This window comes from Aricia agestis, chromosome 7 (genome assembly GCF_905147365.1).
Source record: "Aricia agestis chromosome 7, ilAriAges1.1, whole genome shotgun sequence".
NCBI classification, from domain to species: domain Eukaryota; kingdom Metazoa; phylum Arthropoda; class Insecta; order Lepidoptera; family Lycaenidae; genus Aricia; species Aricia agestis.
The window spans coordinates 5175916-5192592 of NC_056412.1; the positions used below are offsets into that span (position 1 = coordinate 5175916).

A 16677-nucleotide genomic window follows, 5' to 3' on the forward strand; every position below is an offset into this window, starting at 1 on the left:
GTGTGTACACTGTAGTCTGTACCTTCGTATTCGTGTGCACTGAGTATGGGTATAAACAAAAAAATAAAGCTGACATTTAATCAATGATTGGCTGAAACAAAGCGCGCTTTTTGAATTTAACCAATAGACACCAAAAGCCATCATAACACTTGTCGCCTATTCCCTAGTTTATCGGAGTTTCCTACGTAATAAGTGCTGAAATCGTGTGCTCGCAATGCTTGGTGAGTTTAGATCGAATATAATAATATTATCACAGCGTAATAAAGATTTAGAATTATTTAAAACTTATTTAATTAAAAGTTATAACACAAAAAAATCCACCGTAAAGTCGAGGATTAGACTCCAACGCTGAAGCATAAAAATACAGCTGCACAAACATAAATTTAATAAGCAAAACAAAATCATAATATCATTGATGTGTATCAAAAAGTTTAAATTTAATTATTGGAATAAGTATAATTTTTGATTTTCACAGACAATAATAATAATTAATCAAAGTAGGGGAAGTTGGGGACACTTTGTTGCCATTTTACATGCATTTTACATTATGTGCTATATTTTTAAGTTTTAACCTTCTACTGCGAAAAATTATATAATTTTCGCAGAAGAAGGAAGGAAATTATTGTAGGTACGGTTGATGCAAGAACCACCATACCACTTTTAAGCCTACTGCCTAACCATCAAGATTCAAGAAATAAGACCGAAAAGTGTCTTTGCAAGTTCTTACAGATATTATAAGTTTGTTAAACTGGAATGCGTAGAATTTATTATCAGCTTAAATAATTTATTTTTCATCTAAACAGTTTACATAAATGCGTAAAAAATACACTTCTGTTATACATAGAAGAAGAAATTCTACTTTAGTACACTTCCATTAAGGTTCGATTAGTTAGTTGATTGCATAGGGTTGCCATCCGTCCGGGTTTCCCCGGATTTGTCCTAGTTTGAAGGGCGTCCGGGGTGCGTCCGGCCGGGTTTTTGAAAAGTGTCCGGTTGAAATCCGGGCACTTTTGCTGAGAAAATTCCAACTTTTTAACCAGGCAGTAATTAATGAAAAATAAAAACTCGCTAAACATACACACGGTTTCTAGCACGGACTTGAGTTAGTCAGATTTTTACAAATTCTTGTTGGAAAAGCAAAAATTGGCAAGACGTTATCGTAAATACTAATACTATACTATCCCTCGTGTAATACTAAAAGTGGGAGAGCCATGCTTCGGCACGAAAAGGCCGGCTCGACTGGAGAAATACCACGTTCGCACAGAAAACCAGCGTGAAACAGCGCTTGCGCTGTGTTTCGCCGAGTGAGTGAGTTTACCAGAGGCCCAATCCCCTACCCTATTCCCTTCCCTACCCTCCCCTATTCCCTTCCCTTCCCTACCCTCCCCTATTACACTATTCCCTCTTAAAAGGCACCTGCAGCTCGTCTGCTACTGCGAGTGTCAAGGAACGGAAAATGAACGGAAGTTGTTTTCCATCAGGTGACCCGTTTTCTCGTTTGCCCCCTTATTTTCATTAAAAACAAAAACTGTTTAAGAGGTGTCCGGGGAAATAACCACATTTCGGCCAAGGAAATGTCCGGGAATTTTGTCGTGCCTGACCGGCGAAGGGAATTTGGGTGATGGCAACCCTATGTTTGCATCATGTTGTGTGTGAGCGATGAAAACAATTGTTATTATTTTATTAATCTACATAAATAAGTATAAAAAGAAAGATCAGCTATAATATAATGCTATATAAATGTCTCGTATTCACTGACAAGTGAAAAAAAATTTTTTTTTTAAATATTTTGATCAAAACTAGCTGACCCGGCAATGTTGTTTTGCCTGTGTTTGTCACACTGTGACACACGAATTTCATATTTTATTAGATAAATTAAAAAATTCAAGCGTTGCATCGTTTACTCTCTCTTTCTCCTATTACACTTACCTATGCCTAGTACACTATAATTTTCTATAGAGTTCCTGGGTTTGATACTTATATTTTTCGTTTTGAAACGAAACGGATTAACAATTGTTATGTTTTTGTTACATAATATCTGTTGTTACATTTATTACACACTAAATTATAAAATACTGTAAGTAAGCCTTGAGTTCATAGAACTCAAGGCTTACTTACAGTATTTTTTTAAACAACTTTCATATTAAAATTAAAAAATAGGGACTTCATAATATTATTATGGTTTTTATATTTCTGCTTAATATCTTGTCGACTTTGGGTCTTAGTAATTGTGCAGATATTAGACGTTTAATAATAATAATGTACAATATTATAATTTTTTATTGATAAGTACAAATTATAATATTATTAAGTATAATAATTTGTCACTAAGTGAAAAATGTGAAATAATAATTATTGTAAGCTAAAATTTTGTAATTTTCGGTGTTCAAAATTATATATGTACTTAATTTAATAAAACCAATAATGAAGCAGACAGTTTGTGAGGCTGCGCTAATCGCCTTATTGACCGGTTGTATGACTGGTTCGTGTCCGATTCGGGCAAGCTCGGCTTCTTTTCGTATCGAAATGAGCGTTTTCACATTTGCCGCTGCGCGTTGAGGGCGCTCCTGTACACTTGTTTAGCGTCTCGCTGTGCGACGTTGCCAACTGTATTGACTTATGTACGAACGAAGACAAAACGCGCGTGGTAAAACTTAAAGCCGGCAGCTCTTGTTAACACATTTTGTGTTTTAACCATTTTATTATAAATTAAATTTAATTTCGCAATCATGTGGCAGACACCCTGTACATTTTACTAATAGTGTTGTGAAAATATTAATTGGTGAGCAAGTGAATATAAGTGTTAAATTTCATTTAAGTTAGCTAATAAAAGCTCGTCGAATAAATGAATTGAGTGAACCTAACAAAAGACATGCTCGAAACGTAAACAGGAACAAAGGAAATTTATAGTAACCGGAGCTGTGTAAGGAACTGGTTACCGAAAGCCCAATAGAAGTATGGGGGAACGGGGCGCGACGGGAGGCGCTTGGGGTGCGCGCGACGATGCCTCGTGGTGGTCGAATGCTTCTGGGGAAATACAGAATCAACAGCAACTAAATGAGGAGATAGCTAGAAGTACTGCTTCGGCTACTCACCAGCTGTACACCTACAAAGTTGCTGGGGGTTTTTCTAATAACAGTGGAGATACCCAGGCTCAAAATTTCGATTATCGCTTAATGACTTCAGCCAACTCCAGAGACGAAACTCCGCAGCAGCCATGGTGGTTTGCCTCTGGATCTGACCAGCAGCAACGTTCATCACCTACGGTAGGAAACCTGATGTAGCAGACAGATCGCATGTGTTCTGAAAAACTACAACAATATCATTATAAACAAATAAAAATTAACAATTTACAATGATAAAATATATCTATACGATAAGAAGGGGGCTCAAATTGCATAAATTATTAAAAAAAAAACAGGAAAAAGAGAACAACGTTCAATAATAATATAAAAAAGGGACCTACGCAGGTGCAATAACAATGGAATACACTTAAAAATGTTATTGCTCTTTTTACTTAACTGATTGTGCGTTCCTGTATATGACCTTTAAAACTTAAATTACAGTAGTCAAAGGAACTACCTAATACACAAAATTTTCTCTTCGGTTCCTTATAATCCTTTTATTTTAATATTCCGTTCGTCCGACAGTCTGTGTATAATTATAGCCCTATGGTATTGGTATCATTGTATCTAAGGGCTTTTTATAGGCAAATTTTGAAACATATTATATTATACTTAATATATTTTTAATTGTGTCAAAAATACCTATTTTTAGGGTTCCGTCCCAAATGGTAAAAACGGGACCATTACTAAGACTTCGACGTCTGTCTGTCTGTCTCTACTGTAGGGTGTGTCACTTAAATTTCTTTACATAATAGGATTTTTGCCTTGTTTGAATAAAGCATGTTATTAAGTTGTAGATAATTATTTAATACTAGCTGTGCCCTACGATGCTACCCGTGGTTTAAGTGATATAATATAAATAAAGACAATGATAGTGATCACGATGATGATGATGAATATAATTTGCAGCATATTATGCTTTGCGTTCTTAAAACAACGTCGAAAATCCTTTGCCTTGTAAAGTATATTATGATTATGTATATGTTATTTTTTTAAGCCGGTTTAAGTGATAAATATAATATTTTTTTATCAGCTATAAATAAATTATGTTTATTATACATTAAGGGCGCGTATTATATCAAATTGCTTTACATGATCGTCTGTAATATCAATATTAATGAAAAACTGAATGTTAAATTAAGATGCAGCAAACTTCAGGACTAACACTAGTGACTATGTTACTCATAAACACGATAGAATACAATTTTCTCGATAGAAAAAAATTGCGAAGTTGCTTCCATATCACCTATAATTAACACGTTAAATTGCTAGTATTCGAGTAATACATTAAAATAAAGCTTGAAACTTTTTAGTATAATTACATTATAGATAAGGCGGGGATTATGTTACATATTTTTTTAATAACTTAATAGATATCCTCTAAAAAAAAGAATACCTATAACTGCCCGCTAACTTGGCGATGATTCCGCGTCGTCTTTTTTCACCTGGCACATAAAAGACGGGCGTGAGTGTGAAGAGAGAAGGTTTTTTTGGGTTGGTCGCCCCCTTAAAGAAAGTAAAAAAAAATATTTTAATCCATTAACTTATAGAAAAGTAGTTTAAACATATAAGGCAAAATCACAGCCGGCTGCGTTCAACAAATCCAATTTAGTAGATTTCCGCCAAATAGAAATAGCTTCCAAAACTGCCTTCGAAGATTCTGATGAATGATTTGCATGCCTCAGATAAATAAAATCTGGTTCCTGTACCATTGTTATAATATGCTCTTCTACTGTATTTTGATATCGTTGCTTCTACTCGTATGCGACGGTATATTATCTTTTCATAACTCTTCAGTAATTTAGTTCGCCCTCTCGTCTCTATCTTAAGTTTTGAAGTGATTTTAATCGTTTTATCAAATTAAACGAAACGAATTACCTACTAATTCCTATTTATTATTTAGCTCACAAATAACAATTGAAGCACTCAGATAACTAATTATTATTTTTAACAAAAAATTAAAACCGAATTCCAAGTAAAAACAATAACATTACTTGTTATTAATAATTAAATGAACTAAAAATAATTAAATAATTCCTACTCTTTAGTAGTGCCTCTTTCAGATATTGCCGAAACCTCAACTATTTCTGCATATAATCTTCATTATTTTGAGCGTAGCGAGGTAGCGGCTTTATTTTACACTAAGTCGAAGCGCATCGAAGCGACGTGGAAGCGACTCACTATTCACTAATATTGAACACTAGCGGTGAACTTTGTGTCACTTTTAAACCTTCCCTAGACTTCAACGAATATTTTAAGACTAAAATTAGCCCAATCCGTTCAGCCGTTTTCGAGTTTTAGCGTTACTAACATAATTGAAAATCCATTTTTATATATATAGATAACAAATTCAAGCATAACGCTCACACAGTAATGTGACATTAGTGACCCTGATGTGGTAGTGATTATGATGATGATGAATGTAATTTCTGTAGGAAATAGGAATCGAATGCTGTCAAATAAAAATAGGGCGCGGGTATGTAAGTATAAAATATAAAGAAACAGTCGCATAACGTCTAAAATATTTTTTTGATATTGTTTACATTGTTTATAAGGTAAAAGCACTAATGGCAGACGCTTTAAGGAAACATAAAACATTTGAAATTATATTTTCTAATTATAACAATAAAATATATATTTATGAAAATAAAGGATTGATAACTTCTTCCATATGTCTTTAGTAACTCTTACAAAATAAAACTATTATAATTATTCTCTGACAAATCAATTAAAAATATATTATTGGTCTTTTTGTAAACTTAGTCATAACTACTAATAGATGACATCACAAAAAACGAACATCACTAATAGTAGACTCCAATAATTGAAATAATAGTTGACATAGAACATTACATTATATTTTACATTTTTCCTATTATTAGGTCTTTATTTGCCGTTTTTCAAAAGATTTCATTTAGTTCATCATAGTAACTACATGCATCAGAAATATTATTTACGTTGTCTCCAGATTCTAACCATTCTTCTTCCTTGCTGAAACTATATTTCCTTTTATTTTTATTTTTCATACATTTTTTCCTAACAAATTTATTTTCAGCCTTTAGTCTCCATGTTTCTCTTGCCTTTTTTTTTTCTTCTTTCTTTTCTCAGCTCTCCTTTTTCTTCTTTTTATTGCTAATAAACCAAAGCAATCGATTTTTAGATTAGTACAAGGTCTAATATTAGACAACATGTCCATTTATAGGTACAGTAGTTCTAAGTTGCTAGTTTGTTAATAGAATTATTATATTTTCAGAGAATAGTGGTGATATTTGCAGTAGAATAAACTACAAAATAACTTTAGTATGTATTGAAAATCTAAAAGATGAGATCCATGTCATCTATTAGGTTTTTTCCATTTTCAAGAACTAATAGTAGACACCCTTTATATTGTTAGGGAAAATGGATAAAAAATCATAAATAAACATTAATTAGTGTATACAACATGACCATTAATCCAATGAAATCAACAGAAATTACAAAAAATCAAATAAATGTATTCAAAACTTACGTGCATTATTTCGCCTTCCTACTGAGCTATTTGCTAAGAAATTGCCGAGCTCGTGTTGACGCGGTCACATTGTTTACGAAAACTGATCCCATTTTAAAATTTTGTTCCCGAAGGCGTCCCTAATAAATTTTTTCACATCAACAGATAGCTTGAGAAGCTTATAAAATTTACAGTGTTGAGAAATAATTAGAGTAATTCTTATTTTCATGGTATTTTTGTCGTAAGTGTCATCTATTAGTTCCGAGTCTACCATTAGTGCTTTTACCTTAATATTAAAACAGTCCGTTGTTTTTGTTTTTCTAGTTAGTAAAATGCTTGTGTGCTTCTTTCGAAATTTCAAGGTATTTGAGCGAGCCAAAAACATAAACTTAGAAAAAATAAATGCAGTTATTATTTTTACGGACAAATACAACTTTTGAAAAAATTCAATCCTACCAATAACATTTCATGTAAAATGTTACCTCGACGACCACAAAAGGTTTGCCCTGTGAATGATAGTCCGAACAAAGCTTAAATATTTGGTTTTAATAGATGAGCCCGTTCTAGAGTTATAAAATTATAACGAAAAGTAGCATTGATTTTTATAAGATCTATGTTACCTTTAAAAATTAAAACCGACTTCCAAGGTAAAAACAAAAGTAATATTCTTAAAAATAATCTAAAAAGAATCAAATAATTCTGATTCCTTATTATAGTGCCGTCTTCAGACTTCGCCTAAACCTCAACTATTTCTGTACTCAATTTTCGTACTTTTGAAGTCGCTACCAGCCCGGAAAAGTTCTGAGATCCTTGACATAGAACTTACACTAAGGTAAGCTGGTACCGACTTCAAAAGCATGAAATATGTGTAGTGTGGACATAACTATTGGCAGACTCTGGAGAACGAAAATCTTTTCAAAACCCATTGCGGCAGTAATTAAAATGTTTTCATCTACTTACATGTTACAATTTATTGAATAACTAGCTGTTGCCCGCAACTTCGTCCGCGTGAATGTATGTTATTAAAATCGAGATTTAGAAAATTGAACACCCATCTACGACTATTTTATTTGGATATCGTATGCGACATCAGATTTACACTGTAGGTTGTCTAGCATTGTAGATGATTGTAGTTCTTTCGTCTTGGCAGAAAAAACTCTTCCAGAGAACATGATGAGAGGTTTATTCAAACATACTGCCTTCGGTCCTCGTACATATTCTACCATTTCTACCTATGTGCTCGACCGATGCTAGTAATTTAGATCCGTAAAGTTTGACTTTAAAATGTCCATTGCCGGTAACGAATTGAGATACGCAGTGGTCAATATCCATCCAGGGTTTGGATAATTGTTTACGAATATTAGGAAAAGTTTTAAAGATCGACCTTTGCTAGAATTAGTAATCACTTTGGCTGTCGTTGTAAATTCCGAGGAGTTTCTTTAATTCCATTACTTATCAAGTCACCGTTTTTAGGGTTCCGTACCCAAAGGGTAAAAACGGGACCCTATTACTAAGACTTCGTTGTCTGTCCGTCTGTCTGTCTCCAGGCTGTATCTCAAGAACCGTTATAGCTAGAGTTCCGATTTTTCTTCAGATTGTGTATATCTGTTTCCGCTATAACAACAAACACTGAAACCAAAATAAAATCAATATTTAAGGGGTGCTCCCATACAAAAACATGTTTTTTTTTGGCCTTTTTTGCTCGATATCAATAATGACACCAGGCAGGCGCTTGAAATTTTCACAGAATCCTTAATTATATTTGTACTGTAATAATTAATTATAAAATTAGAATATAATTAAAATTTAAGGGGGGCTCCCATACAAAAACACAACTTTTGGCCTATTTTTTCTGTACAACGGTACGGAACCCTTCGTGAGCAAGTCCGACTTGCACTTGGCCGATTTTATTGTAAACATGGTATCAAATTTGGGCAATCTATACAACAAAAAAAGAATTTTGAAAATCTGACCACAAACAGCAAAGTAAACATTAACTCCTCCTTTTTTGAAAGTCGGTTAAAAAAAGTATCTAAGATGTTGACCAGGGATGTAAGGTATCACCATGCCAAATTTAATTGAAATCGGTCCAGCGGATTCAGAGATTAGCCTGTACAAACAGACAAACAGACAGAGAAACAAAAATTTCAAAAACAGTTAAAATGTGTTCTGCTACTCTTCTTACATGCCCCTGACTCGTTTTTTCAAGTTTATTTTCAATGTACAAAAATTTTACCTCTACGATTTTATTATAAGTATATATGAATAGTCAATACTATAAGCGAAAATAAGCCTTTTCAATCTTAATTTATTTTAAATTAATAAGATAGTAAGACAAATAAAAAAAAGTACTATTAAAAGTCATCAAGTGACCCTAGTCTCCTCTTTATCGCTACTGATGGCGATAACAATCGCGATATTATTATCGTATTTATCCAAGACTAGATGACGTCCGCAACTCCGTTGCGCCAAAACTCGTTTATCGCGCGGGAACCGTGCATTTTCTGGGATGAAAAGTATCCTATGTCCTTTCCCGGGACTCAAAGTATCTCCATGCTAAATTTCAGCCAAATCGGTTCAGCGGTTTGGGCGTGAAGAGGTAACAGACTGACAGACAGACAGACACACTTTCGCATTTATAATATTAGTATGGAAGTATGGATATGGATATTATATTTAAATATAATATTAAATCATATTATTACACCTGGCACGTATGGAACAATCATATTTAAAATACCTACGGTCTAGCCTAGTCACTAGTGTATGGCATTGCATAGTATTGCACTAGAAAATAGTATCTTTCTAGTAAACGATTGGTCACTTTCGTCATTATGACCATCGATGTAAATAATATTATGACCACAAGAATCATTATATATACTACGTACTCAGTACTCACCAGTCACCACAGACTACTAAGGGATACTATGTATCTCACATACGGTTTTGCTCGATCGAGCAATAACGTCGAGCAAACCCGCGGCTCGGGGATTTCGTCCACACATTCAGCCATGCTCGATAGTTTTATTCTAAATCGATATAATTAATTCCATCGTGCCGGCTCGATGAGAGCCTTCGAGCTGTGAGTTTTGCGGTCCACACAGTAATTATTACTAGATTTGGAGTAAAACTATCGAGCAAAACCGCATGTGAGTATAGTCTGTCAAGAAAGTGAAGAAATTAAAAAGTGGCAACATCGTAATGTCATATTGTCCCTTTTTTCTTATGCCCGGGCTGCACCTGCGTAGTGCTTCGTGCTTAAAACGATACTATTGGACGATCTAAGGGACGATCTGCGTGTATCGGTATCGTCTTATAAGTTATAATAGCACGAAGCTACGTACGACAGACGCATGTGCGGCCGCGGCATTAGATTGATTTGAAAGGGATGACCATTGAGGTACTATATACTGGAGAGAGCCTTAAATCGCTGTATATAAGCGTCAAAAGCGTGTAATGTTATGTCCTACTTAGTAGGACATAACAAAGGAGTCGGTCTGCATATTTCATGTAATAAAAGTGTTAATAAAGGTTTTCAGTGAACATTTAATGCTAGATATTGTTGAGTTCTGTGGTTCCGCTAAATAATAAACAATAAGAATGGTCAAAGAATGCCTCAAACTCGTGGATTTAACATTAAATACGTAAGTTTTGAACAACGTTTTTTGGGCTTTTCAATCGGTATTTTTGTAAACTAAAAAGATAATTTATAAGTTTATTAATCCCTTATTCGTGCTATATAAAGCATTAGTGCTAAAAATGTAACATCAATTAATAATTTGGCCATAAAATTGCATTGCAAATTGCATAGCTTTTTACGTGTGTTTACGGATTCTCATCACTTGAACTATAGTTAATCGATATCATGCATTAATTGAAAAAAAGCACAAAATGGCCATGCGATGACGGGCTAACGGCCGTTCCCAATATTTGATCTATCTCTGGTTTTGCCCTACTAGAGATAGGAATAGCTCACAATTGACATAAAATATATGTCTCTAATGTCTAATGTGAGCTATTCCTATCTCTAGTAGGGCAAAACCAGAGATAGATCAAATTTTGGGAACAGCCGTAAGACTACATCTATACTATAATACTTTATCTATGGGGATGACACTACGATGCTGCCACTTTTTAATTTCTTCACTTTTTTGACGGTAGGTATTCAACCATACAAAGAATATTAACAAGAGTTTTGGTGGGAATATGAAAGAGTGACGTTGTGTTTTTGTATTATTTTCCTAAAATTGTGTTATTTTGGTTTTTAATGTGTAATGTTGGTAGAATATTAACCATTAAATAATCGATATCGTGCACAAGTGTGGGCAAGTGATACAACTTCAAGAAACGTGCCATTTTGTATTCCCTCCAAAACTCCATCGAAAGTTTTACTAAAACAACTGACGTGACTCGTAGACTTTCAACTTGACGAATGACGATCATCTGGAAAAATGACTTTAAATTTTGTAAACTTTTTTTCCCGCCATATTTTATTTGACACTCGCCATAGTTAAAAAGCCGAGCGTCATATTATGAAAAAAAAGTTTCAACAAACGTCACTCACTACGGGGCCATTTTTAAAAAAGAAGAAGAAGAATCAACAAACGTCAAATTATTTCCGAAGTTGCCTCTAAAAGATTCGCAGATAGTTTTTTCCGTGTTTATTCTATAATAAATGATAATTGATAATCAAAATGGTAATATTAAATATTCTCTTAGTCCTAAAAAGTGTTAAAAACTATGTGTGTCATGTCTAGTACGATTTGCTAATTTCGACGTAATTACGCATTAGCTCCGTTGTCATTATGTGGAGACTGGAGGTTTGGGAATGCATTTTGATGAAAATCCAACATTATGCATGTTTTTATTTGATGCAGTGTTTTCATATTATACCGGCTTTAGTATATTGTGATTTACACTGGTAGCTACTGAACAGTCAAGTGTATTTGGTGGTAATGCCACGATGTAAAATTCCGCCGCGGCCGCTATTTGCACATGACTGTTGAATGTTGATGAGTTATCAATTTGGCTGTTTATGTGAAAATGTATTATGTACATAGGTTACATCATCATTTTAGCCGTATTTTTATTATATTGTTGATGATTAATTTAAAAAAATTAACTAAGTATATTTATTACTTACCTTCTGCCATATTTTATTTTGTAAATAATAATATGAAGTAAATTAAAATATCTAGAGAGAACACATTTAATTTATAATCTCAATTGTACCTTAAATGTTAACAAAATATTTAAACTTAACTGAAAATAAAATGGTTTTATATCATAGGTTTATAGTATGGGGCTTATACTAGAGTCTAGACATTTGAAATGTATAGTAATTTTATGTTTTACGCTACATTTGACCAAATGTACAATGATATTCTCACTGTTGCAGCCTCAAAATCAGTCTAGTCCAGACTCCGAACACAGCAACCAACAGGGTAACGGAATTCAAAATATACAAGAGCAACAACACAATCAGATTCAACAGCACAGTCAGTTGCAGCAGCAACTCCAGCAGCAGCAGACTTTACAGCAGGCGTTGCAACAGCAGACACAGAGCTTGCAACAGTCAATACAACAGCAGACACTACAGCAAATGCTACAGCAGCAACAACAACAACAACAACAACAACAACAGCAGCAGCAACAGCAGTCACAAGCTCAGCAACAACAGCAACGGGAGCAATCAATTGACCAGCAAAACACACAACAAAGTATACAAATACAAGTCAGCCAAGCACAGGCACAAGCTCTGGTGCAAGCACAAGCTGTTCTACAGCAACAAGTCGCACAGACTCTGCAACAGCAGCAACAAACATTGCACGAACACATTCAGGCGGTCCAGCAGCAACAGATTCAAGCCGCTCTTCAACGACAATCTGCCAATTTGCAGGTAACATATTGTGCATAATAATTGTTAGTTAGAAAAAGGCCTCTTTTAATAGATCAGTAAACAGACCTCATGGTAGACTTTTAGAACACAACAGCTCGCATAGCATGTCCTTTAAGATTTGTTTCCGGTCTTCATAGAGAAGAAATAACCATAGTTTTTGTGAAGATGATGTGATTTACAAAAAAAAGTCTGTCCTCTGCGATGCGCCTTATGAGGACTCCAGATATAACTTATGCAGGGAGAAATTTGTTTATAAGTATTCAGTTGATTGCTAATTTATTAAGTTGGTTAAGGTGTCTCATACATAACAAAAGCAGCTCATTTCAATATAACATTTTTTTTTATAAGCAACTTCTTTACTATTTTTGTAGGAGTTGCAGCAGCAAGCTCAGCAGCAGCAGTCTCTTTTAAATCAACAAACAACTGTTACTAAAACAAGGATGCCAAGGGCCAGAGCCTACAATAAGCCTCGCGGACGTATGACGGCCTATGCATACTTCGTTCAGACTTGTAGAGAGGAACACAAGAAGAAACACCCAGAAGAAAATGTCGTTTTTGCCGCTTTCTCAAAGAAATGTGCTGAAAGATGGAATGTGGGTCTAATATGATAGTTATATTTGACAACAAAAAAAACTTTTAGCATTTATATTATGTTTTATTTAATCTTACTTAGTAAATTCACTTAAAATTTATTTCAGACGATGTCAGAAAAGGAGAAACTAAGGTTTCATGAAATGGCAGAGCAAGACCGGAAGAGATATGACATTGAGATGCAGAGTTATGTACCACCAAAGGATATTAAGGTGCGGGGGCGCAAGCGTCAGCAACCAAAGGATCCTAATGCACCCAAAAGATCGCTGTGAGTTATGGTCATGAATTTATTGCATATTTTCCAATTTATAAAAGTAGCAAAATCCTTTACGTAACTGTGCTAACAATAAAGTTCTAATACTTGAAGCAACTTATTCAACAACTTATTTAATTCATCAAGCCCCATACGGTCACCGGTGACCAAGACACAATAGAAATTCTATTGTGTCTCGTTTTTTCCACGATCGACGGGTTAACATTCAATATTCATGATCTATTTAACCCTTTTCAAATTGTTGCCTTATCCTAAATTAACAAAAATTATGTTACAGTTCAGCATTTTTCTGGTTCTGCAATGATGAGCGTTCAAAGGTAAAAGCCAACAATCCAGAGTACACAATTGGTGATATAGCCAAGGAGCTCGGTCGGAGATGGGCGGCTGTGGATGCAGCCACCAAGTCTAAATATGAACAGCTAAGTGAACAAGACAAAGCCAGATATGATAAGGTATGTTCTGTATTTGTGTTGTGTTTAATAATAATTAGAATATTAATAAGTTTTTTAGGTTATAAATTAACTATTTTACATAATTATTTTTTAAATTTAGGGGGATTTCAGTGTTTGGGGAATATTATCACTTACATGAACACCTAATTTATTAGAACTAACACTGAAAGTTATTGATATAACACATGTCGCAGTCATCTGGTTCAATCTGCAATTCGATTGAATGACTAGCGCATTCATTGAATGACACCATTCAATTGAATGACTCGACCAAACGTCGATTAAATTAATAGTTACTCGACGTCCAACTTGTTAGCGATTTGTAACATAGCCCTTTGAAGATATTATTATTATGTTTGGTAGTGGCTTCAATTTTGTTGCCATATTTATAATAATAACTAGCTGTTGCCCGCGACTTCGTCCGCGTGGACTTCAGTTTATAGCGTGCGATGTCAACAAAATTGGTGTCAAAAGCTTTTATAAAAAAACCCTGGTACCCCTTAAATCAAAACAGCTGTGCAGTGTGCACATAATATTTCATTTTTTAAAATTAAACTTTATATTTATGCCAAATTTTAAAGCTCATTTAGCCCCCCAATTACACAACTTTACCCATAAACTATTTATCATTGATAGGTTTAAGGTCGCTGGTTTAACTTTAAGGTTACGTCACTGTATATAATATAAAGTACTGACTTATTAAATAGCGTAAAAAAAGAAATAACAATCGAAAAAAAAACGAACCTCGAATGTATGATGATACCACCTCTTATAGAAAGATGTTGGGCAAGCATTAGCGCGATGTAAGAGACGCACGGCGCCATCTAGTATGAATTTTTGGAACTAACTTAATTTGAACAAATTTTCGTATTTTCACCCCCTTACAACCCTTTTTTCCAGTAAAAAAGTAGCCTATGTCCTTTCTCAGGCTTTAGACTATCTGTATACAAAATTTCATTACAATCGGTTCGCTAGTTTTGGCGTGAAAGCGAGACAGACAGACAGACAGAGATACTTTCGCATTTATAATATTGGTATAGATAATAATAGCCTTATTATTCTGACTTCGAGCTATAGAATTTCTCGAAGATCAGTGTGCCTCTCAGCATAGGCCTCCTCCAGCCTTTTCCACTCAGTTCTGTCTAGTGCTACTCTTCTCCAATGGGACACCATGTTAGTGCTAGATCATCTCCCCATCTGATTTGTTGCCATATTTAACACATTATTAAAAATAAATGATTTGCGTTAATTTACAGGAGATGACGGCGTACAAGAAAGGACCATTGGCTTTAAATTTAGTCCAGCAACAAGTTCAACAAATAGAGGAAGACGTCGGAGAGTATGAAGCGGAGGATGAGTACAAGTGAATATAACAAGACACCGCTGCTACCCACACAAATTGATTTAAACATCCACATGGTGACAATACGAAAGCAATCATTTATAAAGTCTGGTCGCTCCATAGGGAAATTTGCCCATTGATATTGTTTGTCTTTTTCACTGGTATTCTGCTATATTGTGACAACTTGATACTCATATTTTCGCGCAGAGACAAAAAGTTACAAATCAATGGCTGAATTTTTCTGTCCGCCACCGGACTTTTTCCTTATCAATACTAATTCACAGTGTTACCATCGTAAGCAAAGTTTTTTGAAGGAACATCGTTTAGATATAGCAGGTATTCTCTTCAACTTTCTGTACAAATGTTAGAATCGGATTATATAGGTACATACTCAGTGGTACACACAATTTCGAACGCTTGTTTCATAACCATGCTTTTTACGAAGATGTAAGACTTTAGTTTTACTATCAGGGAATTCATAGGCAGATTTATAATTGAAACGCAAAACTGACCGTTTGAACGCGTGATCGAGACCTATCAAACAGAAAGCTGTTTGATAGGTCCCTAGCCCTGGGCGCGCACTAGCGGCCAAGTTGCGGCGGCCAGGCCGCTGCGGCCATCGAAATATATACCTTTAGTATGAAACCGCCATAGACGACGCGCACCTGGCCGCAACGCGACCAGCGGCCACACCATACTTTCGATGGCCGCCGCGACCTGGGCCGCTGCGGCCTAGTGCGCGCCCGGGCTGTGTCGGAAGTTTACGGAAAAACTATCACGTCCATCATATTTTGTGCTTTAACATAGTAAATTTTATTTATATGTAGATGTGTCCAGTCACTTCAGTCAGTCAAGGTTTCTCGGCTTTTAGCCAGTAAATGAAATATATTCCCTGACAGTAACACAAACAAGTCACAGTTTTGTTAGCCGAGGTAGTGTTATACTGTGTCGAATTGTGTCTGTGCGATAAACGTTTGTCAGAATGCCTTAGGCCGTTCGTTCACCGCCGCCATCACCGACAGCGGGATGATGGTGCCGATTTTACGATACAATATACATACGTTTACTATGGCTGTGTGTTCACAACTGCGCTCGGGTGACGGACGGACGTGTGGTGGATATAATTATGTATCGCTCGAAAGGCAACCGTCATCTCGTTCTCGTTGACGTCCCGGTGACGTCCCAGTGACGTCGGCGGTGGACGGACGGCCTTATCCTTAGTCAAAACGAGGGATATAATATTAAAACAAAAATGACTTGTAGTATAAATGCAAGGAAAGGATATGACATGCAATTCAAAGGTGTGTAAAAGTAATGAATCTTTTAAAAGTTTGTTTACTACTTGAAAATGTGCGGAAAGTGGAAACAGGAGTGCAATTTTACATAGATTTAATTATGAAACAAGAAAGTAAATGAACTCTAAACCCAGCTTGTAAAATCGTGTTTTGTCACTGGAATTTCTTATATAACTACTAACCATTTGTACAAAATACTTTTCAATCGA

At 35.0% G+C, this 16677-nt stretch overlaps 1 protein-coding gene across 3 annotated transcripts; it reads left to right on the forward strand.

The window, feature by feature from the left end:
• Positions 1 to 2581: 2581 nt before the first annotated feature.
• LOC121729008 (high mobility group protein DSP1-like) lies at positions 2582 to 15856 on the forward strand. 3 transcript variants are annotated; one of them, XM_042117379.1, is made up of 6 exons: positions 2582 to 3266; positions 12014 to 12514; positions 12886 to 13107; positions 13213 to 13373; positions 13657 to 13831; positions 15088 to 15856. In XM_042117379.1, exons 1-6 carry the CDS (start codon positions 2958 to 2960, stop codon positions 15196 to 15198), a joined length of 1479 nt encoding a protein of 492 aa, XP_041973313.1. In that variant the 5' UTR covers positions 2582 to 2957; the 3' UTR covers positions 15199 to 15856. The 3 variants fall into 3 exon arrangements, with proteins under 3 accessions (XP_041973313.1, XP_041973315.1, XP_041973314.1); XM_042117381.1 differs by lacking the exon at positions 2582 to 3266 and adding an exon at positions 11213 to 11312; XM_042117380.1 differs by lacking the exon at positions 2582 to 3266 and adding an exon at positions 11356 to 11435.
• Positions 15857 to 16677: the final 821 nt, after the last annotated feature.

What these genes read in the sequence shown, in the direction of transcription:
- LOC121729008 (XM_042117379.1), top strand. Translation starts at nt 2,958, where the DNA reads ATGGGGGAACGGGGCGCGACGGGAGGCGCTTGGGGTGCGCGCGACGAT. An exon ending in GACAATCTGCCAATTTGCAG is followed by an intron (nt 12,515 to 12,885) that starts GTAACATATTGT and finishes CTATTTTTGTAG; the next exon opens with GAGTTGCAGCAGCAAGCTCA. An exon ending in AATGCACCCAAAAGATCGCT is followed by an intron (nt 13,374 to 13,656) that starts GTGAGTTATGGT and finishes ATTATGTTACAG; the next exon opens with TTCAGCATTTTTCTGGTTCT.